The sequence below is a fragment of the Balaenoptera acutorostrata genome, chromosome 14, assembly GCF_949987535.1.
Source record: "Balaenoptera acutorostrata chromosome 14, mBalAcu1.1, whole genome shotgun sequence".
NCBI classification, from domain to species: Eukaryota; Metazoa; Chordata; class Mammalia; order Artiodactyla; family Balaenopteridae; genus Balaenoptera; species Balaenoptera acutorostrata.
This window is the reverse complement of record NC_080077.1, coordinates 50,479,841-50,503,021: the sequence shown is the minus strand read 5'-3', so window position 1 is coordinate 50,503,021 and position 23,181 is coordinate 50,479,841. Positions and strand designations below refer to the sequence as shown.

General features: G+C 40.3%; 1 protein-coding gene across 3 annotated transcripts in view; it reads right to left on the bottom strand.

Annotated features, from left to right (window-relative positions):
• The window catches only part of METTL24 (methyltransferase like 24), a 165,564-nt gene extending 142,803 nt beyond the window's left edge, over positions 1-22,761 (bottom strand). Inside the window, exon 1 of one of the 3 annotated variants that reach the window (XM_057527893.1) lies at positions 22,232-22,761. In XM_057527893.1, the coding sequence (XP_057383876.1) occupies positions 22,232-22,549 (318 nt within the window). In that variant the 5' untranslated portion in view covers positions 22,550-22,761. The remainder of the gene's footprint in view (positions 1-22,231) is intronic. The other 2 variants (XM_057527894.1, XM_007190683.2) reach the window with 2 other exon arrangements.
• Between the last annotated feature and the right edge of the window lie 420 nt (positions 22,762-23,181).

Sequence of the window (23,181 nt, the reverse complement as noted above, 5' to 3'; positions counted from 1 at the left end):
GCCTTAAATTTTGTTTCATACTAATAGAGAATCACTGTATTCAAAAAGACCTTAAGAGTGATCTAGACCAACTCCTTTATATTATAATTGAAGAAAATGAAGCTTAGAGAGGTGAAGTGACATACAAGTCACATAGGTAGGAGGAGGAGGGCTGTGACTTGCTTGGACCCATACTTCTAGGCTGCTAGTCCCATCATTGCTCTGCTACACCATGCTGCCTGCATCCCAGATCCAAGAGTTTTATCTTCTCCATATCCAGTTTTACTGTTAACATAGACATTTTATGCCCAATAGCAACTTAGAAGGGATTCCCAGGTGAAAACCACAATGGCTGCCTTGCACTTACACACTCATTGATGCAAGGGGTAACAAACTTATGAAATTCTTCATCCGTAAGATGTGGAATATACTAAAAAATTCACCAGTGGCTCTGAAAATGTCATAGACGATGAATCCACAGTGAGTTAAAAAGGAGGATGAGAAAAGATTCAGGCCTTTCTGATGAATGGCAATGGTATATCTAAGTTGAGGCAAGGGCATCTTGAGTCCCTGAATGACAGCAAGAAGGTGAGATCTTGCCTCTCACCTCCCTCCCCAACCCACACTGGGAATACAGCATGAGTGATAAATATTTTTTCTTTTAACCTACTGAAATTTTGATGATGTTTGTTACTGCAGCATAACCTAGACTATTCTGACTGATACAGGTCCCTAAAAGGCACTGGGTAAAAGATGGTTATCATTATTATAAATGCTTCCCCACAGAACCTTCCCAATGCCATGCCGTCAAGGACTGAATGGTAGGCTAGAATGAATGACTGGTCTTATGGAGATTCTCCCATAAGAAACGAAAAGAAGTGTAACCAATGACAATTCATTGCCAAGATAAGACTCAGGGAAGTTAGGAAGTGCTCAGATAAAGACCATAAGGACACTGATTACAAAACAGATCCTACTCTCTGGTCTGTTTCCTAAAAGCATCTTGCCCCTAACATGCCAGGCCAGGCCTTTTCCCTCCTACCCAGAATTCTCTCCCTTATTCCCTAGTCAGTTCAAATTCCGCTTATTCTTCTGGATCCAGTTTTAGTCCCACATACTTCCCCCAAATTTCCTAATCACTCAAGCCTCTACTATACACAAAATAAACTATGCAAAGCAGGATCTTCAGCAACTATCGCTTGTACTTCTCATTTTATACTTAATCAGATGTTTGCTATAATTTGTTTCAAGTGTGTCAATCTTGTTTCTCAAACCAGACTACAAGCCTTGTGAGGACACCATGTGTTTTACTTCTTTTGCAGTCCCCCAGAGATATGATTCCAAGGGACATTTTTAAATTGATTTAAATGCCAGGGAGGAAAGAACATGATAGAATTCTTAGGATTAAGGACAATTTTTTTTATTACTTTTGAAGAAAGTAGGGAAATTCACTAGCTGGGCTTTATAGTAATATCTTAATCTAGCTAAATATAAATACTATTTATTTAGGTGGAAATAAATTATTATCAACCTTAAATGTCTTTGATTCAAATTAAAATAAAAACAGAGATGACAAGAAGTTTAGCAGGAATTCTGACAGAAACTTTAAGAAAGCATTGTTGAAAAAAAAGAAAGAAAGCATTGTTGAGAATTTAGGACATTTCATTCAAAATTAACATTTGTTTTGGTACATATATACAATGGAATATTACTCAGCCATAAAAAAAAGAATGAGATAATGCCATTTGCAGCAACATGGATGGACCTAGAGATTATCATACTAAGTGAAATAAGTCAAAAACAAATATATGATATCACTTATATGTGGACTCTAAAAAAAATGATACAAATGAACTTACTTATAAAACAGAAATAGAGTCACAGATGTAGAAAACAAACTTACGGTTACCAGGGAGTAAGGGGGGGAGGGATAAATTGGGAGATTGGGATTGATATATACACACTACTATATATAAAATAGATAACTAATAAGGACCTACTCTATAGCACAAGGAATTCTACTCTATACTCGGTAATGGCCTATATGGGAAAAGAATCTAAAAAAGAGTGGATATATGTATATGTATACATGATTCACATTGCTGTACACCTGGAACTAACACAACATTATAAATCAGCTATACTCCAATAAAAATTTTTAAAAATATTTAGAGGTTCTGCAGATTAAGGTGAGGCTCCTGATGTAGTGGGTTAAAGAATTAATTTTTCATCTCTGGAGACTTGGGTTCAAACCTCACTGAACCCACAAGAGAAAACAGGTTTTGTGGCCTCAGTCCATCCCACAATTTGTCAACACCCAGCAGGAGCAAAATCCTTTCTGAAAGCCATTAATCAAAGAAAGTGGAGTCATCAGAGCTTAGGATTTATGGGATGTGGGGAAGCTAAGAGGCTACAGGTGACACTATCAGCCTAGTTAGAAATGGGATCTAGGACACAGGCTCAAAGGTGGATAAAGGTACAGACGATAACACTGTCTATACTTCCACTTCCCCCTCCTCCACCTCTGGCAACCACCCATCTACATTGTATCTCTGGAGCTTTACTCATTCTGGACATTTCACATAAATGGAATCATACAATGTAAAAAAAAATTTTAAAAATTTCTGTTAAATCAAAAAAAAATATTTAGAGATTCTGAAGGTAAAAAAAATTAACATTTGTTTTGATAAAAGGGTAAGCTGGGACGAAGTGAGAGAGTGGCATTGACATATATACACTACCAAATGTAAAATAGATAGCTAGTGGGAAGCAGCCGCATAGCACAGGGAGATCAGCTCAGTGCTTTGTGACCACCTAGGGGGGTGGGATAGGGAGGGTGGGAGGGAGACGCAAGAGGGAGGGGATATAAAAAAATTTTTTTAATTAACATTTGTTTTGATAGATTAAAAGCTTAATTAATATTTATATACTGGTTATAAAATTTAAGTTAAATCTGTACATATTCTACATCTTTTTTTTTTTTCATATTCTACATCTTGAAATCATAGTTAGGTTTTATCCAAATCTATTTGTTAACAAGAACACAGAGCTTTTCTATAAAATTGAAAGGTTTTTTTCATAATTCGAAAGATTGTTGACATGTAACCTTGAAACTAGAAATATTTGTTATTGTAAATTTTGTTAAATGCAGAAAAATTAAATGCTCAGGTAAAGGTGAAAGCTATGTTTGCCATGGGAGGTTGATCCCACAGAGCCTTGCAAAGATTGACCTTCTGCTCATAATTGCCCTGATCTAGTTCTAATCATTCAATCTGTACAACAGTGCTGTGTAGAACCTCTTTTTATTTTATTAATTAATTAATTTATTTATTTTTGGCTGTGTTGGGTCTTCGTTGCTGAGGGTGGGCTTTCTCCAGTTGCGGCAAGCAGGGGCTACTCTTTGTTGCGGTGCGCGGGCTTCTCACTGCGGTGGCTTCTCTTCTGATGGAGCAGGGGCTCTAGGCACACGGGCTTCAGTAGTTGCAGCACAGGCTCAGTAGTTGTGGCTCGTGGGCTGTACAGCGCAGGCTCAGTAGTTGTGGCGCACAGGCTTGGATGCTCCGCGGCATGTGGGATCTTCCTGGACCAGGGCTCGAACCCGTGTCCCCTGCATTGGCAGGCAGATTCTTAACCACTGCGCCACCAGGGAAGCCCTGTAGATCCTCTTAAAGGTAAATAAATGTATTCCTCACTGTAGGAATTTATTTTATAAATAAAATAAACTCCAACATACTTTAGAACATAGTCCACAGTTTTTATTTTCTTTGACATACAATATATTACAGCAGAAGCACTCTTAACCTGTCTCTATAAAACCCACTTGTCAGATGAACTGACACTCAGTATTTACTCTACCTGTGCACTCCTGCTGCTACCAGTTTAGTCATATTTTTACCAGGAGTCATTTGATTTGTTCCCAAACCAGTTTATATCAGTTGTACAAGTTACTGAAATTATATAATTTAATTAAAATTTAGGTAAAATTATGAAATCTGTGCACAGAAAGAAAACGGGTTCTCTTTTCTATAAAAACCAAGTTGAGAAAAGCTAGGTGCTATTTTTAAATACTGTTGCGTTAGGCATGGGTGAAGTAACTGTAAAAGAGAATAACAAAATCACTAAAATCTAGAGATGTTCTGCACTCAGATTGCTTCACAAGTGTCAAATTCTTGCTCTACTTTAAAGAAACCAAAACTGAAAATGGTGGGTGATGCAGTTCAGACGGGTTTTTGCAAGAAAGACCAGAACTCCAGCAGGGGATCATACTCACAACAAAAAACTGGCAAAAGAATGCACTTGCATATGTTTTAAGTTAAAATAGGCTGTGTGTATACTTTTGGGGAGTCTCTATTTTAACCACCTTCTATATAACTAACCAATTACTGTGAATTGGTGACTATGGATATGGGTCCACTTGCTAATTATATCGTTTTAGAGATTCCATAAGCGCACAGTTAGAGAGTGCAACATTACCAATTAGCTTAGATGCTGGACTAATGATGGTACATAGCTGGAGTAATATAAACATAAAGCAGGACTGTAAACAAAGCAGAAGACCGGAAGAGATGACCCATAACATAATAAACATAAGCTTCTCAAGAGGCTATGAATTTTTCTGCCTTAAAATATTTTTTTAGCATTCAATATTTTAACAGCATAGAACACGCACTTATTTACAAATGAAAAAACATAAAAATCAATACCAGGGAGGAACCATTGGCTGCTATTCTGAAAACAAAACATGGCTCTTCTTCAAGGTGTAGCCTGAGACCCAGGAGAGCAGAAGAGGCCATCAGTAGGATTGTACCTCTCAGCACCATATTTCAACACCAGGCCCCGCCTGGGCTGGTCCCGACTCTACAGGCTGTTAACCAGGACTCCGAGCTCCACCTTCTGAGGGAGCTCAGCCCAGCCAGCAGCGAGATGATTCCAGCAGACAAAAGCCCATCACACGGGGGTACCCCCTCAGTTAGAGATGAACACTAGTTATTGAAACATTTATCCCAACTTTAGGAATCAACCGTCCCAATCATAATTGAACTTGTCTTAACAGCCTCATGCCTCCCTCAGGGAGGAGGTCTGGGGTAAGGGAGGCTGAGGCATCTGTATTCTGAAAAACGCCATGAGTGATTCTGATCCACTCTCAAAAGAAGAATTTTTGTGAGGCCCATGAACCCCCTGAAATCAACTGTAAACAAATGTGTATGCAAACAGATGTTCAGTATTCTGGAACGCTTATCCATAGCTTTCATCTAATTGTTTTCATCAAATTTTCATAACTCAAAAATTGTGAAGGCTCATTGTTCTGAACTCGATTCGAGTCTTCACCGCACTAGTTGTCTATACAATCCAGAGGAAATCTGAGAAACAGCCAAAGACAAGCATTCCCTGTACAGAGCCTTCCTGTTATATTTCTCTTTTTTGCTCTAATTTTTTTTCCTCCAAACTCCAATCTGTTCCTATTTCTTCACTTCTATTTTTAAACTGAAATTTTTTGGCTTCAAAATAACTATAATCTAAGAACTCCTCTGATAAAAGACACAGAAAATTAAATTTCCAATTTCCCTTACTCCACTTCTCCCACTCTTACATGGTTTTGTTATTGAAACTTTTTTTAAAACCTTAAGAGAACTTTTGCTCTGTTTTTCCTATTAGGTTAATGACATGACCAAACATATGTGCCTTTATTTTAATTATCAGCGTCCTGGCTTGCCTATATTTTTAAAATAACAAATTATACATAGAGATAGTACTCATAACAAGGAAGGATACAATGTTGTATATGTTAAACAGGCTCAGATCTGTGCTGGTGGTTTGCTTTTATAAATAAGAACATTCTCTGTCCAGGAGGAAGGCCTAGGCACTCAGATTTTCCAAAACCATTCTCTGTATCCAGGGTACCCAAATAAATTCAAGCACTTCAGTTTCAAAACTGATGTAGCTGTCTGCTCCTGATTGAGGTTAACGTCCTCTAAGTGCACATTAGTTAAATAAGCCATTTTTTACTATTTCTGTACAAAATGAATATTCACTATTCAAAAGAACATTACCTATCATAATTATATAATCAGTTCAAATTTGTTCTTAAGTAATGTAAGGCATGCTTGAAATTCCAACCTGATAAAATAGCTAAAAGTCAGCTTTAAAATACATTATTTGACTTGGAAAATATCTAAGAAGTCTTTGCATCAAACTTAACATCTACAATAGTCAACATATTTTTCTGAGATCCAGACTTCAGCATGAAGGTAGCCATAGTATATAGTAGAAAGAATACTAAATATGACCTCAGCCAACTTGGGTTATAATCTCTATTTACCTTGAACTAATTATTTAAACAGATTACTTCTTGGTGGAATGGAAATAACAGCCATCTCACTCATAAAGCTACTATGAGAGCCACTTGGGATAACATCAGAGCAAGCCTTTGGAAGCTGGGGAGAGTTGTATAAAAGCAAGGTATTGGTATAACTGCTGTTCCCTTTAACACAAATGCCCTCCAAAATGTATAAGATGCTCCCTGCACACAAGTCATTATGAGGTGACAAGGGTCCTGTGGGTGAAAATGAAAGTGAGAAAAAGAAAGAGCCAAGGTAACTGAAGTCCTAAGCAGAAGAACTCACTCATAGAAGAGGTGCAATGGGCTGACCCGTGCTCGGCCACCTATTTTGACAAACCCCCGGTGCTCTGGGTCAGAGCTCTGCGCAAAAAACTGATGCACTAGGAGGCCAGCAAGCTCACAGTGATGGCAGCTTCAGCCTCTCCCTTATCTGGATTCCTAACGTAGGGCTGCATGTGTCTGATTCTGCAATGCGTCTGCCACGCCTGGGGAGCTGATGGGAGAGTGAGCACCATGCAGTTCACCAGCAGGAAGTGACCACTCCTGAGAGGCCAAGCCAGGTACTTCCTAGAGAAGCAAGCATGTGGACTCTGCCTTTCTGTTGAGCGTACCCATGCCAATTAGTGAGCACCATCAGGCTGGGGTCCCAGGGCTCTCTCATAGTTAATTTATCTTCGTCCAGACAGAGCAAAGCATGTGGTTTCACACCTGCCATTCATTCCATGGGCTTCTGACAATTTTTTTTAACTGAGATATAATTCACACACCCTAAAATTTACCATTTTTAAGTGAACAATTAAGTGGCTTTTAAATATATACACGGATTAGGCAACCATCACCACTAATTCCATAATATTTTCATCACCTCAAAAAAAAAAAAAAAAAAACCATTTCCAGTAGCAGCCATTTCACATTCCCCTCTTCCCCCAGTCCCTAGCAAACACTAATCTACTCCTGTCTCTATAGATTTGCCTATTCTGGTTATTTCATTAAAATGGAGTGATGCAACATGTGGCCTTTTGTGACTATTTTCTCTCACTTATCATGTTTTCAAGGTTCGTCCACATCATAGCATGTATCAGGACTTCATGCTTTTTATAGGTGAATAATATTCCATCATACAGATATACCACATTTTGTGAATGCATTCAATGGAAATTTGGGTTGCTTCCAACTTATGGCTATTATGAATAGTGCTGCTGTAAACATTTATTTATACGATTCATACAAGTTTTGGGCAAACATGTTTTCAATTCTCTTGATTATGTACCTAGCTGTGCCATTTCTGGGTCATTTCTGGGCACTCTTGAACCCTAAAGTTCATGTTAGCCCCCTCCCATGTAAACTAATTTCCATGGCAGACAGAGGAAATACAGTCCACCAGGGATCCCAAAAGCCAAAGGAAGTAATGAAGACACGTATGAAGGAAAAAGGAAGTTCTGCACGAAGCAACATATTACTGTTCCCAAAATGTCACTAGTAATATATTTGCCCTATATCACAAAACAGCAGTCGCCACAGCCGGGATGAGGGGACCAGCACTGGACCTAAGCTGGTACAATCAACAGGTAATGAGTGCTTACTACATACATCCAAGGCACTGTGCTGAGCACATTATATAGACTGTCTAATAGTAGAGAGGATGTAGGAAACACGATTTTTGAAAACAAACACTGATTGCAACCAATTCTGCTTTCCTGCCAGAGTGATATAATTCATCTCTATGCCAGGCCTGGAAGGAGAGGAGAAAACTAAATTGCCTGAGTAAGAAAATGACATGCATTTGGGATTTGTTTGTTGTAAGTTCAAGAGAATAGGATGGGAAGTGATGGTCTGAAGGCTTGAAAAATGGAAGAAAGGGATTGATGTGTAGATAAGAGAAGGCAGGATCAAGGGTATAGGAGCCTAAGAAGAAAAGAAAGCCAGTAAGAAATTCCCAATGGGCAAGAAATCTTTAATCAATTTTAAGTTGAATTTGTTTGGAACTTCACTGACATCTCTATTACCCTGAGACCTTCAGTAATGCCTGCATCATTCTGGGGGATAAAAGAAGTGGGCAGAGCAGAACAGAGAGGAGACAGCAGTGGCCAGAGGTAAAACACTGAGCTAGGAGAGTGATCAGAAAATGTAAGCCCCAGATATTATCAGAACATTGAGGGGAGGAAAGGTACTGGACCTCTCACAGCACATGGCTCAAACCATTTTAAGTATTAAACAAAGAGTGAACCCAGAAGCTGGAAAAAATATGGTCATCTGACTGTCATAATATAATCTCAACAAATCTATATGTGTGTTAGAAAAGGTGGGTAACAGGCAGTAGTAAGCAAACACCAGGATTTAAACCATTTTAACATTCACTGCATGGCAATGGTCTCAAAACAAAGACCTTGGACAACTATGATGACATTCCCATGAATGGTTACAGAGGACCAAAACACGTTCTCAGTATCCCTGTTGGAAGCCTAGGACCATTCTTCTCATGTTGCGGATGGCAAATCTAGCACAAGAGTCTTGTGTACTGGACTGGGGCAAATGTAGGTTGCCCTGAGGCTATTTCCACAGCGGGGGGTTGGCAAATATTTTCTGTAAAGAGTCAGATAGTAAATATTTTAGACATTGCGAGCCAAGAGGCAAAATCAAGGATATTAAGTAGATTCTTACATAATAAGAGAGAAGATAAATTTCTACATTTTTATTGATAAAATTCAACATATAATAAAAATTGTGCAGAATTTTCCGTAACATATACTATATTACTTTTGGACAGTATTTTGCTTCATTTGGGTTCAAAGTTAGTGTTTCCTAACATCAAGTCAACTGCAAATGTTTATCTATAAAAACCATTCTTTACTCATGAGCCATACAAAAACAGGCACAGGCTGGATGTGGCTTCAACTCTCTGTAGTACAGTCACTGTTGTCTGAAGCAAAGTCAAGGCTGGGAGCTCTGTTCCAAGAGTCTGGGGTGTAAAGCCCTGACTCAGAAGTTAGAGATCTGGAGGGGGCTTTAGAAAAGCTCTTGAAAGATCCAAATGTTCCTCAAACACATTGGTCTAGTACCCCAGCGGACTGAAATAACCGTTTTTTAGCCCTATTTACTAAGCACCTGCTTTGTGCTGATGCTATCATCGTCTCTGGGGATAGAGTGGTGAGCAGAACAGATGAGCCCCCTACCTTCATAGGGGATGAGACTGCAAACAAGAATTAGAGAAGGAAAAAATATCAGAGAGTGGGAATGCCATAGAGAAAATAAGAGAAGGTATTAGAATAGCAACTGCGATAGGGAGCTACTTTGGATAAAGTAGTTTAGTAAGGAGTTCCTTTTCCTCAACATTCTTATCAATCTGTTTTATCAGACATTTTGCACTGTTCCAATACGATTGGGGGTGAAATATAATCCCATTGTGTTTTGATTTGCTTCTTCTGCTTATTGGTAGGATTTATCATCTCTCTGTACTCACACTCTCTCTATCCATATTATAATTATATTATATTGTTAGTTGATAGTTAAATATGTGTTATATATATATATGTCTTCCAGGTTTCCTCTTCTGTTAACTCCTAGTTAATGCCCTGTTTGTTTTACTGTTCAGTTGTTTATCTTTTTTTCTTATTGTTTTGTTGGGTTTTTTTTAAACTTTGGAATATTAATCCTTTATTCGTGATATGCATTGCAGATATCCTCTCCCAGCCTATGACTTGCCTTTTAACTCTGTGGTGTCTTTTGTTTACATGAAGATTTTAATTTTCAGCTGGTAAATGATCTATTTTATGTGAGACTTGGTTGTTAGCTGCCCATTTCATTGGGCAAATTGAAAGAGTCATGGATTGTGAGTTTAAACCTTCATCCCATCCCTTTTAGCTATGTCTTACTCACATTTATTAATGTCTCTAGCCTCAGCTCCCTCATCTGAAAAATAAGGACAATTCCTACCTCGCAGATTTTTTGTGAGAATTAAGTGAAAGAATACTAGCACAGTGGCCCCCTCCCACCCCACTTTTTTTTTCCCACACACACACACTGTACTTTATTTTTACAAGAGATAAATAAACTGACACCAAGCATTGTAAATGGATGACCACAACAAAAGCAACAATGATTGCAATTACCAAACATGAAACACACTCATACTCCCCACTCCATTCTTAAACTGTAACCATCATGAAGCCCTTACAGTCTGCAGAATACCACAGGCAGGGTCAGCACTTAGATTTACTTTATTGTGTTGGTTAAATTGAGTTTGTCTTTAAAATGGATACAAAGTACCAAGTAGAATAACATGCACTTAATTATTAGACTACAATGTGGAAGACAGAACCAGAAAAACAGTTTAGCAATTAGCTCTTTAACCCACAATTACTCCAGTGGCCCCTCCTGAACTAAAGAAGCAGCAGAGTTACAGTAAGTGGCAGTTAATAGGAGATTTGTAAACATTCTTTTGAGTGAAAATTGTATTTCAAAAGCTTGGGAACACATTTTATACAGTCAACCCTAACATGGACCAAAATTATTTAACAGAGCAATGCTGTAAAAGATATTTGTAATTGGATTTAAGAGGAAAAAATCACAAACTGACATGAAAAAGTAAGTCCTAACAATTTTATAATAAGTGAGTTACATGAGGAATAAGTTTATAATAAAAATGCTAACAAAAATTTAATATTTACTTTAGCTTTTATTTCAGATTTAAAAAATTCCAGTACCTCTGATGGCTCAGCATATTATATACGCTTTAAATTTCAAGACTAATAAAAGAAGTATTAAAAATTCCAATGAATATTGTGCTTTATACCACACAGACACACGTGCCTATACCTTTTTGAGATTCAGGGGCTAGTGTCACAGCCAGCAATACGAGGCTGAACAGAGAATCTTCATTTACAGGACTATTTCCATAGGCCAGGTGTTTTTACCTACTCACTCTCCTTTAACCTTCATGAGTTAAGTACTACTACATTTTTACAGAGGAGGAAACTAAAGTTCAGACAGGGTATGCCACGTGTCCACATCCAGTAAGTAGGGGAGCAGAATTTAAACTTCTGACCTCAAGTGTAAGTGGCAAGACGGGAATAAAGACACAGACCTACTAGAGAATGGACTTGAGGATATGGGGAGGGGGTGGGGTGAGATGTGACAGGGTAAGAGAGTGTCATGGACATATATACACTACCAAATGTAAAATAGATAGCTAGTGGGAAGCAGCCGCATAGCACAGGGAGATCAGCTCGGTGCTTTGTGACCACCTAGAGGGGTGGGATGGGGAGGGTGGGAGGGAGGGAGATGCAAGAGGGAAGAGAAATGGGAACATATTGTATATGTATAACTGATTCACTTTGTTATAAAGCAGATGCTAACACACTATTGTAAGGCGATTATACTTCAATAAAGATGTTTGAAAAAAAAAAAAAAAAAAAAAGGAAAAAAAAAAAAAAATTACGAGCCCATCTTAGAGGTGAGGATGCATCACAATGAAGTGTTTTCATGACATTTGCAAATACAAGTAAATAAGTCTCCTAGGATCTCACGTGTTATTTGGCTTCTCTATATTCTACCCCAAAAATTGCTGAAAGAGGCCTCCTTCCACATGTGACTGAATCCTTCTGCACTCAATGGGCATGTGTTTTGCTAATTAGGATTTTTAATTGATTTGTTGTGCTCCACTCAAAGTAGATGAAAAATAAACTAAAAATACTGTTGTCATTGTGCACAATAGCCAACACTATACAACATGAATACTGTTTCTGATTTGTAGCCAGATTCTGAAAACAGGCTTGGAAGTCTTTCAGCTTGCTCTAACTAAAAATGAGTAAGCGATCGCCATGAAGATGCATTTAAACATGGAGTTTGATTCATCTCACCAGAGGCCTTCAGTTCATTTACACTCATGGCTTTATTTATTCAAATAACTTGCCCTTCTTCTCCCCAGAACTGCAGACCATCATCCCATCATTGCTCTGCACAAAGAATCTAACATAAACACGTCAACGAGAATCACTGTACTTAACAAACCCCAGGACATGCCACAGCACTGTTTAAAAGATGTAAATCGCGTCTTGTTTTATTTCACTGTTCTGCTAAATTCAGATGTCTGCTTCATTTTAGATCTACGTCCCCTGAAAAGAGCCTCGCATGCTTTATTCAATACTGCCAAATGTGCAGATTCAGCGAGGCACTGGAAATGGCAAGCATGAAACATGACCTAGACGATGTCCATTTAGATACGGATGATTGAAGTGTTACTATAGTGTGGTGACCGTAAGTGCTGCTCACCAAACAGTTCCTGCCTCTGACTTCTGAGCACATGGCAGATCTCTGGCCTCCTGCACTGGGAAGGCCCAGCAAACAGCTCTGGTCATTGGATTGTGAGCAGGAGTGTTATATCTGGCTTTTGGCCAGGGCATTTAACAATGCCACGCAAGACTCTCCAGAGCACTCACCGCTCTGCCGAGGCGACAGGCAATGTTCCAGACTGGGGTCCAGAGAGAGGATGAAGACAGCATAGAGCAGCACCCCACTCCTGCCAACCAGCAATGGATACGCAGCAGAAGCAAGAAACAAACCTTTGTTGGTAAGAGCCCTGAGATTTGAGGATTGTTTGTGATCACAGCATAAACTGGCCTCCCCTGCCCGATACCCTAGACAAATGGTGCCGTGAAAAAGGGCTTGGTGTTTCTAGTGATAAGTCAGCAGATTTGTATGATTTAGTATCTGGTGCTAAATGTTATTATCTTGTCAGGGAAAGGTCCCTTAGCCCATAGTTCACTTGGACCCCAATCATCATGCTCCAAAATCTGAATTAAATAGAGCAAGCAAAATTGAAGAGGGAAAGCTACAGTTGTAACCTTCCAAACTGCCACCTCTAATTTACTGATCTGCCAAGGTTCTTGGTTGTAAACAACAGAAACCACTCTGGCTAGTTAAGTAGAAAAGGAATTAAAGATTTATTAGCTTACAGAATCTCAAGGGCAGGAGGAACACCACCATGGACACCAGTGTAGACCGCACTACCCCACCACTGGGCACAGACACCACGGCTCATTTCACCACCCTAGGCACTGATGCCTCTGCTAGAACCTGGAGCTCTGTGATCCTCGTGCTGAAGCTTGTTTCTTCAAATCTCTGAAGCACAATCCAAACTCTCATGCAGGTGTATGTGAATGGTGAAGCCTAGGTCACAAGAATGACCTTTAGGGCCAAGGAAATTTATTTTTTACCTTTTTCTTAGAAAGGTGGAGAATTCCTCAAACACAGGAAGGGAATTCAAAGGTGTGGCCAAAAAGAATGATAAACACCCATTACATCTTTGGTTATGGGTGATACAGATAACTAACGTATTCAATACTCATTTTAGTCCATAATCAAGTTCCGAGAGCTGTCCTGGTTTCTGCAGCTCTTTCTTCAGTTCTACCCTAGCACCCTTCCAATGAATCCCTGTTTTTACTAGTTTCAGTTGGGTTCTGTCACTTGCAACCTAGAGAGTCCTGATACAGAAGTAATCATATGTTAAAGAATCCCAAACTAACCAGTTGCAAAAAGGGTTATAAATATTCAGACACTCTGAAGAATTTTTCAGATCTTTTTTGCAAAGTAACTTTCTGAACTGACAGACAAAAAATCAAAGAACATAAAACTCTAACTTTGGTTTGAGAACCCTAATGGGGATCACGGGCTGAATATTGATTATATTTACCTTCTCCACAAAAGTCCTCACAAATAACGTTTTACTTGAAAAGAAGGGACTTCCCTGGTGGTCCAGTGGTTAAGACTCTGTGCTTACAATGCAGGGGGCGCGGGTTTGAGACCTGGTTGTCCAGTGGTTAAGACTCTGTGCTTACAATGCAGGGGGCGCGGGTTTGATCCCTGGTTGGGGAACTAAGATCCCACATGCCGCGTGGCACGGCCAAAAAAATATATATATATTGCATAAGTATAGATCTTGTGTATATATACCAAACTGAATAAAAAATCAGAAGTATGCACAAGGTACCAAGTTATTGCTGAGTGCTACCTGGAAGTAAGGTTATCTTTAACAGTTTTAAATAGAGAAACAGTTAACCAATAAAGAAATACACACACACAGAGGCACAGAGGCTAAGCTCTGACATTATTTTTTAAAAAAAAGACCTACACTCTATTTCTAGATGCTCAGAAAGTTTCTCCTTCCTCTAAGAATGGCTCCCTGCACAGGGACGGGGGCTGCTGGGCTATATTTGTGGCCTGTGGTTAGCGCTGGCTGATCCAAGGTGAGTATCTAAGAGACCAAGCCCAGGAGTTGAGGGAGGTGAGTCTTATTGTGGTGGCCCTGGAGGGAGAAGCCCAAGGAAAGCTGGGAATTCTAGAGTAACCTATTCTTTCTCTCCTCAACAGCATGATCATTTAACTCTTCCTCCAATTCAGTGGTAAATTCCCAAGTTTCAATAAATTTATTTAATTTTTTTTTTTTTTTTTTTTGCTTTTTTGCTTAAGCTAGGCCAGAGTCCATCTTTCTTGTTTATAACCAAAGAATATTGTATTAACTAAGTACACTCCCCTATAATCTTACTCTCCCCAATAGCCAACTCTAGCCTTAGGTAACTCAACTCTCTTGACTAGGAATGACTTAAAAGGACCTTCAGCTTCTGTGTATCTAGTATTTATGTGCCATGCTACCATTGAGCTTAGCAGCATTAACCTCGCTTGTCACTTTTTAGGAAAAACAATTGCAATTTTTTTTTTTAAATAATAGTTTTAATTTAATTTAATTTTTTTTTACATCTTTATTGGAATTTAATTGCTTTACAATGGTGTGTTAGTTTCTGCTTTATAACAAGGTGAATCAGCTATACATATACATACATCCCCGTATCTCCTCCCTCTTGCGTCTCCCTCCCACCCTCCCTATCCCACCCCTCTAGGTGGTCACAAAGCACCGAGCTGATCTCCCTGTGCTATGCGGCTGCTTCCCACTAGTTATCTATTTTACATCTGGTAGTGTATATATGTCCATGCCACTCTCTCACTTCGTCCCAGCTTACCCTTCCCCCCTCCCCACGTCCTCAAGTCCATTCTCTACATCTGCGTCTTTATTCCTGTCCTGCCCCTAGGTTCTTCAGAACCTTTTTTCTTTTATAGATTCCATATATATGTGTTAGCATACGGTATTTGTTTTTCTTTTTCTGACTTACTTCACTCTGTATGACAGTCTCTAGGTCCATCCACCTCACTGCAAATAACTCACTTTCATTTCTTTTTATGGCTGAGTAATATTCCATTGAATATATGTTCCACATCTTCTCTATCCATTCATCTGGACAACTGCAAATTTTGACATCTGGCTCAGAGGCTGAAACTTCAAATGCCTTCACAGATCAGACAGATAATATAAAGGGAGACAGTGCTGAACTGGACTCCACTGGACACTATATGCCATATCTGAAGATATTTATGTTTAGATACTTAAAAACACCATGTGGCTCAAACAAAATTCTTCATGGGTCCAATTTACCTCCTTGAGCCATAAACTAACAAGCCACCTTGCTATTAGTTTAAATTACATATGGTTCTAGACTAGAAGGCTAAAACTCAATTTTGTTTCAATCATTTGAGCAGGATAAAAATGCTTCTTGGACAGCAAATTTTCCCACCCTGTTTTAGCAGAAAACTCTACAGGTCATTAATGGGATTGATGTGAGGTATCTAAGAGGACTCAAGGGCTGCTTTTAAGAGAAGCTTATCAACGCTAGTGTCTCATGGTAAATGAAGCAGGTACCTGTTACTTTCTATGAATCACAGAATAAAGAGCCAAACTCCTTTTAAGGACTCCAAAGGTGTCATAACACAGATGGAAAAAAATCAAATGTCTACCACTCTTAACAGTCTCCAGTTTAACTACACAGCTCTGATTCTCTTCACAGACCAAAAATGAAATCCAATTCGAGAAAACCAATAAGGCTTTCTGTTCCTTGGAGAAAATGAACTGGACAAATTGCACACAAAAAAACCTAAAATCTCCACCACCAATTGTTGAAAACAGTGGGGCCTCCATTAGCAGTTTCTTCGCCCACAGAATGCTCTCTGAGGAACTGCAGGGTTTGGAAGGAGTGCAGAAGCCTATGCTCCACCTACCGCACATCAAAGTTTTCATCAGAACATGCTTTTCTTTGCGAAACTAAGCAACTGCTTTTTCACACCCACATATTGCTGGAGCACATTCAATTACCCTAAACGACTGTTTAAAATGAAAATGCTTTGCCTCCTGAGGACAATGTGAGAGGATTAATGAATGTTGTTCTTGAAGGACAGGAGTGTAGGGATACAGCAGAAACCTTAGTAGCTGGAAACTACTGCTGGGCCATATTTTACAAGCAATTCAAACCTACCTTCAAGTATTTTGTAAAGAATAATAATGTTTAAGGCAGTTGGATATATCAAGGGGCATACTATGCCATTTTTCCTCCTTCTTCTTGATGACAATCATGGAATTAGAAAACTAAGAGGATAACAAGAAGTGATGAACAAAGACTAACTTTTGCCATATGGTTTTTCAGGAGAAGAGGAAACAGCACTTTTTTTCCCCTGACATGTTGTTCCAAAGGATCTGTAACTAACAAACCAAGCCAGCACATTGCTGGGTTCTGTAGGCCTGTGACTCAGAAGTCACTTTTCTACCCCACATATTAAATGTCAAGCAAAATACATCTGATAAGAGAGAAGAAACTTTCTTCAGGAAGCTTGGCTCCTGTATGACTACTGATGAAACAAAATTCATATTTTAAGGCAATACGAGAAAAATTTAAACATAAGATTCTTTTCTCTGCTTGTTTGGACCTCCTCCCTTCCTTCCAGCGTGCATTGTGCATCTGCATTATGCATTAATCAGACCACCCCAATGGCAGAAATACCCGCTTAACCATAAAGATCAATTTTTCTTCTTCTGGAGCCAGCCATGTAATTCCTTAGAAGTTAAACTTCCTTTCTCAATCCTGTAAAAGGTCACGATGACCCACCATTCACCTTATACATGCAGACTCTTTGGTGAACTTTATGTACAATGTTAATATATCATTTCCCTAAATAGCAACTGGTACAGAACAGACTGGGTCAGATGACCTGGGGAGATATTGGGCCTCAACTAATGGAAATTCTTAGCTTAAATACTTACTTAGGACCTTATTAATGTCACTAGCTATATTACTTGTATTCTGCCTATTTTACAAGATAATTGCTTCTTGTACTGCCAAATGTGTGATGGAGCCTCCAATAAAATTAACGATGATTAGGCAACTTGAAACGATTGACCAAATATATAGTCCTATAAGATCAAAGATTGTAATAGTGTAACTCTAGATATAAGAAAAAGCAACAACAGGCAAGCATTTCCTAGACTATAACAGACTAGTAAGACGGGTGGTCCAGAGGCTTTTGACTATTGTTAACAGGGCCTAGTCTAGTAATAGCATGTTGAATAGCCTATCAATGAAATCCTTGACTGACCGGGGAATGCTTATTCCTAGTGCTGTGAGACAAATTGATCACGAAATGCCTCCCAAACCTTGGTCAAAATTAAGACCAAAAGGGAGGGGATTGTAAAATAAAGTATGTTGCCCACCATCTAGTTCTACAAGAATCAAGTCATTAGCCACTGCAGTCACTGACCTACAATACACCCTGAGAAAGGAATTCTGGGCAAAATCAGGATGAGGCACTGTGCTCTGAGAAAACTGGCAGAATAGGCCTTCAGATAGATATTTTCAGGAGAAAATTCATGAACACAGTTTCTTTCATCTTCCCATATTTAGAAAAGCACTAAAACCATTAACTAAGATATCTGTTCCTTACGAATAATAGTAACCCTCCACCAAGTTGTGTGCTTGATTGCACTTAGCCCTTCTCTAAAATCACTTATATACTGGTCTCTCCCTTTACCTCTTTGGAACAGTTCTCAGAGCTCTCTGAGAGACTGTCTCCTGGGTTATAATCCTCAATTTGGCTCAAATAAAATTTTCCATTTCTTTCTTACATAGACCACTGATTAATTATTTTGTCAACAGTACTTCTCCTGTGCATATGAGCCATATATTTTGCTGCTGTCTTTTAGGTGGATTGCCAACGTGTAAGAGAAGCATCTACCCAAGATTGTAGAAAAAAGCATAAATAATGAAGACCATCATCAGTCCTCTATTAACGCCCCCCAGAAGAACTCTACCCATGTAATCATAGTAAACGTCTGTTTAAGAAAGAAAAACCATAAAGAAACACAGGAAACAGAGAGAAAGGAAAGGAATGAAATAGAATTATAGTGATATTTGTAGGCTTAAAGCCTCTGTAATATACAAAATTATATGGGTTCCAGGGGAGTCCTAATCACATAGGACAGTATTTATCCATCATGTCTCATTTGCCCTCAATTCATAATGCTGTAAGATTAGAACCCCTGATGTGAAAGAGGATTTGCTATTTAGAGCTATTTCTTTCTTTCTTAGCTTGGTGAAAGAAGGGGATGAGAAAAGAGGAAAAGAATTATATGAGGACTACACTTCACTTCTCTTTTTTATAATAGATTATTTTCTTTGAGAGAAGCATAAGCTATGATTAAAGTGGCAATATAATTGCTAAATTTTTGTGCCTGTAACACCTGCAAAGGAAGCAGGTTGACAAGAAACACTCAGCAACCCAATTATTTCATGCAGGTTCTCATCCACCCAGAGAGCCATCCTCAAAATAGAATGGAACTTTTTCTCCTTCACCAATCTGGTAGGTGCCTACGGCAAAGTAACCAAGAACCTAAATAACATTATTTATCATTATCCTCAACAAACAAAATTTAAATAAAATAGGATCCAAGGAGTTTAACACATAACTTCCAAACTTTAATTATATCAATTATTTAACTGTGCATTCAGTTTATATTACACCTTGTCTTGATGGGAGGCTAAAAAGGAACAAGACTTGTTCCCCGAGAGATAAGGGACATTGCACCCTGTTCCCAGAAGTGGGAGAACAGATTAGGTAACTTGTCTTTCCAGTTTTGAGGAACATTTTAATTCAACTATGAAATAATGGAAAAATGAAATAAATTCAAGATTTCCACTATCTAGGAATTTGGGAACGTTAGAATGTATACCTTGAAAATAAGAAAATAAATAACTAAGTAGCTAGGGAAAAGAAAATCCAGGGAAATTTTTTTCTTTAAGAGACTAAAAACTAAAATAATACTTTAAAAATAGTAATTTTTAATTGCTATTTTCACTCAATTCTTTCTTATATATTTTTAACCAAAGACATTTAGAGTTATACGTAATAGGTTGAAATAATAAGATTCTTATTTTTTTTACTTATTGGTGTCTTGGGAGTAAGCATTTACTAAGGGTCACTTTGGGAAATGTGATTCTTTCCATCACAAACAACTGTGCAGACAAAACATTCAATCTGAAATAGATTATTAGGTCAAAACACGTACAAAGCAACTCACAAATCAGAATGCACTTCTGTTGTCTCCCAAACTGGCAAAGATCAGCAAGGAAGTAGGAATGATGAGTAAAGGTTTCCAGGCCACGATCCTTGACCTGAATGTTCAAGGGTGGAAAGGGCATGAATCATAGGAAAAAAGGATGGGGGTAAAAGAATCAGCGTAAACCAAAGGAATGTAAATAGGTTATTAAAAAATGACATTTAGCAAATGGCTGAGGCTAAAGACTTGGGACAGATTAGTGAAAATTAAAGCTACCATTATTGAATGCTTACAACATGTAAGGTTCGATGCAAATATTTCCTTTTTTGGGCGGGAGGAGTATAGTTGTTTTACAATGTTGTATTACTTTCTACTGTACAGCGAAGTGAATCAGCCATATGAATATTTCTTTTTTTTAAATTTAATTTTAATAAAACTGAGCCCCAGGGCTCAGACTCAGATCTCTGTCTTTGTTATCCACCCTCACTGCCCAGATGATCTCCTGCAGTCTCATGGCTTTAAAAGGACCACTTGTACCCTGAGGACTCCCACACCTCTATCTTCAGCCTGGACATCTCCTCCACCTCCAGACTCATATGTCCAACTGCCTAATTGACATTTCCACATGGATGTCCAAAGGATATCTCGAACTCAAGATGTTTAAAACAAAACTCCTGATTTCCATCCACTCCCCCGAAAACACAAAACTAAACAAACAAAAAACCTACTCCTTTCTCATCTTCCTGCAAAATATATCCAATATTGGACCACTTCTCACACCTCCACTTCAACCATCCTATCTAAGCCACCACTATCTCCTGCAGGAATCACTACAGCAGCCTCCTAAAGGAGGTGGATTTGAACTTGCTCTCCAGTAGCCCTCTGAGTCTATGCATTTCAAACCTTTCCATTTGTAGGACAGGCTCCAGTTATCGATTCTGTCATCTGAAGTGGAGACTAAGACTAATCATTTAAGAATGATTCTTGAACAGGTGAAACAGAAACAACAGAGGCTGAGAGCAGATGTGAAAGGGCAAGTGCAAGGTGGGATTGAGGGTGCCAAGGATGGAACATTTGAGGACATCCAGAGGGACAAAAGAACCTGAACTCCTAAGAAACATCAAATCCTAGGTCAAAGGTCCCCTCCGGGTTAGCCTTTCTTGACTCCCCAGGCAGAGTTCAAGACCTTAAGTATAGCACTGGTCACAGTACTGGATGTCTGTGCTGTGTGCCTCCCCAACTAGACTCTGAGCTCATATTGTGCCCCCAGCACCTGACGCAGCACTGGGGACCTGGTAAGCACTTGGCAAAAGAGCGTTGAAAAGCCTTTAGAAAAACATGGCATCATGGAAAGTGCGTTAGGAGCATGAAGAAAGAAGTGACTACATTCTTCTATAAAAGCAAATTAGGACCTTACATAGGAAATGAGGTTTCAGATATATATATATATATATATATATATATATATATATATATATATACACACACACACACACACATACATACACACATCTGAGTTTATCCAGGAAGATAACACTGATGGCCTAGACAGGGACAGCAGTGGTGTAGAAAGACAGAGGGCAAGGCTTGAAGAGGAAGTGAGGGAAAGGAAAACAGTAGAAGAAATTGGTGGACATGATATTGAAAAGTAAGGTAGAAGTTAAAGGAAGCAGCAGAGTCCAAGGAAGAGTTTTTCTCTCTCCCCAATAGTGGGGTGGTGGGGAAGCTGGAGGGATGCAGGGGGGATGTTTAAAAGAAAAGAGGGAAAGCAAGGCAAAGGACGTTGTTAGGGTTGATGGGTATAAAGACCAGGCAAGCTCATACCTGCAGTTCTTAATCTTTTCACTCCCAAGTACCAAGTAAATTATGGAGCTCCAAGAGGTGGATAGGAAGCCAGAGGCTTAACAATCAGAGGTTAAAATTGAATAAGATAACTACTCAATGTGTGAGCCAAGAAGTTAATGAGGGAGGGAGACCAACACTGTTGGTGTTGTAAGAAAAACCCGGGTTATTACTACAGTCCTCCAAGTTCCAATTAACTCCCCATTAAGGGGTGCTGGGAACTCGACTTCTCACCCCGCGCCCAACACCCTGCCAAAGTCTGCGGTGGAATTCAAGGAAAATTCGGCTAAGTGAATCTTCATCACCGCGATGAAGGTAGAATGGAAAAGCAATTCACAGTGGCTACCCACCCAGCTTTGTCCAGGCCTCAAGAAGAAAACGGGGAGAAGCACAAAACATCAACAAAACCACAACTCCTTTCTTTTCCTTGCCTTGTCCATCGCTCACGCCCTCCCTCCCTAAAATGTAAGCTCCTTGAGAGCAGGGCTTGGTCCTTCTCTCCTGGATGCCCGCATAGCAAGGGGCCTGGCACACAGTGGGCGCTCAGCAAATACTGGTTGAATATTGAATGAGGGCTCTGTAGCGAGGACCGGGAGGGGGATCCAGGTCTAAGACCCAAGATTGCATCTTTTGCAACTGACCTTACGGCGGGGACGCCCGCGCGGAGAGCAGCAGCCCGGCTCCTGCGTCCCGCTCCCGCCGCCCCGCGGCGGCGCTCGGCGCCCGCTGCGCACGTAGGTCACCTGCCTCCGGCTGACGCCGCGCCGCTGGGCCGGCGCGGGCGGCAGGGGCGGCTCGGGCGGTCGGGGGGCCGGGCCCGGCAGGCCGCTGCGGGCCGGAGGCTGGGCCCCGGCGCGCCGCAGCTCCGCGCAGAGCCGCAGGCCGAGCAGCAGAGCAGCGCCGAGCAGACAGCGGTGCAGGGCACCGCAGCCCCTCCCCGGTAGCCTCTCCCACGCCATGGCGGGCCGGGCCCGGGGTTGCGCTCCGCCGCCCGCACGCGCCGACCCGTAGCCCGGATGTGGCCCCTCGGGCCGACCTGCCAACTGCGGCAACTCCCCCGCGGGCCGGGGCGCGGGCTCGGACCCGCCTCCCTTCCTCCGTCCAAGGAAGCCTCGGCGTAACCTTATCCAGCCCGGCCGAGAGCGCCTGGCTGGCAAGGGAGAGGGACGACGGGCCAGGAGGGGTCCCGGCGGCGCAGGCGGCGCAGGCGGCTAGGCTAAGCCAGACTCCGGTCCCAGCTCCACCTTGAGGGTCCCGGAGGAGGCGCCCCCCAGCCCGGCCCCCGGAGCCTGAAAGCTACATAGCCGGAAAAAGCACGAAAAAAAAAAAAGTCCTAACGGGATCCTAGTCCATAACTTCATTTTCTAGTATTAGTGTTGTTGAAGAAACACAGGAGGAGGATAGGTGAGCTGACAGGTTTTGCTACAAGGAACAAGTTCTGATTGTCAAGCAGTTTGTGCCATTAAGCACATTATAAAAATACGTCACACTTATGCTCAGGTTTACAACTTCTCTCCCTCAAGAAAGAAGGGAAAGGGAGAGGAGAGAACAGCGCTGGATGCAGAATAATCAAAGTTATTCCATTTCTAAA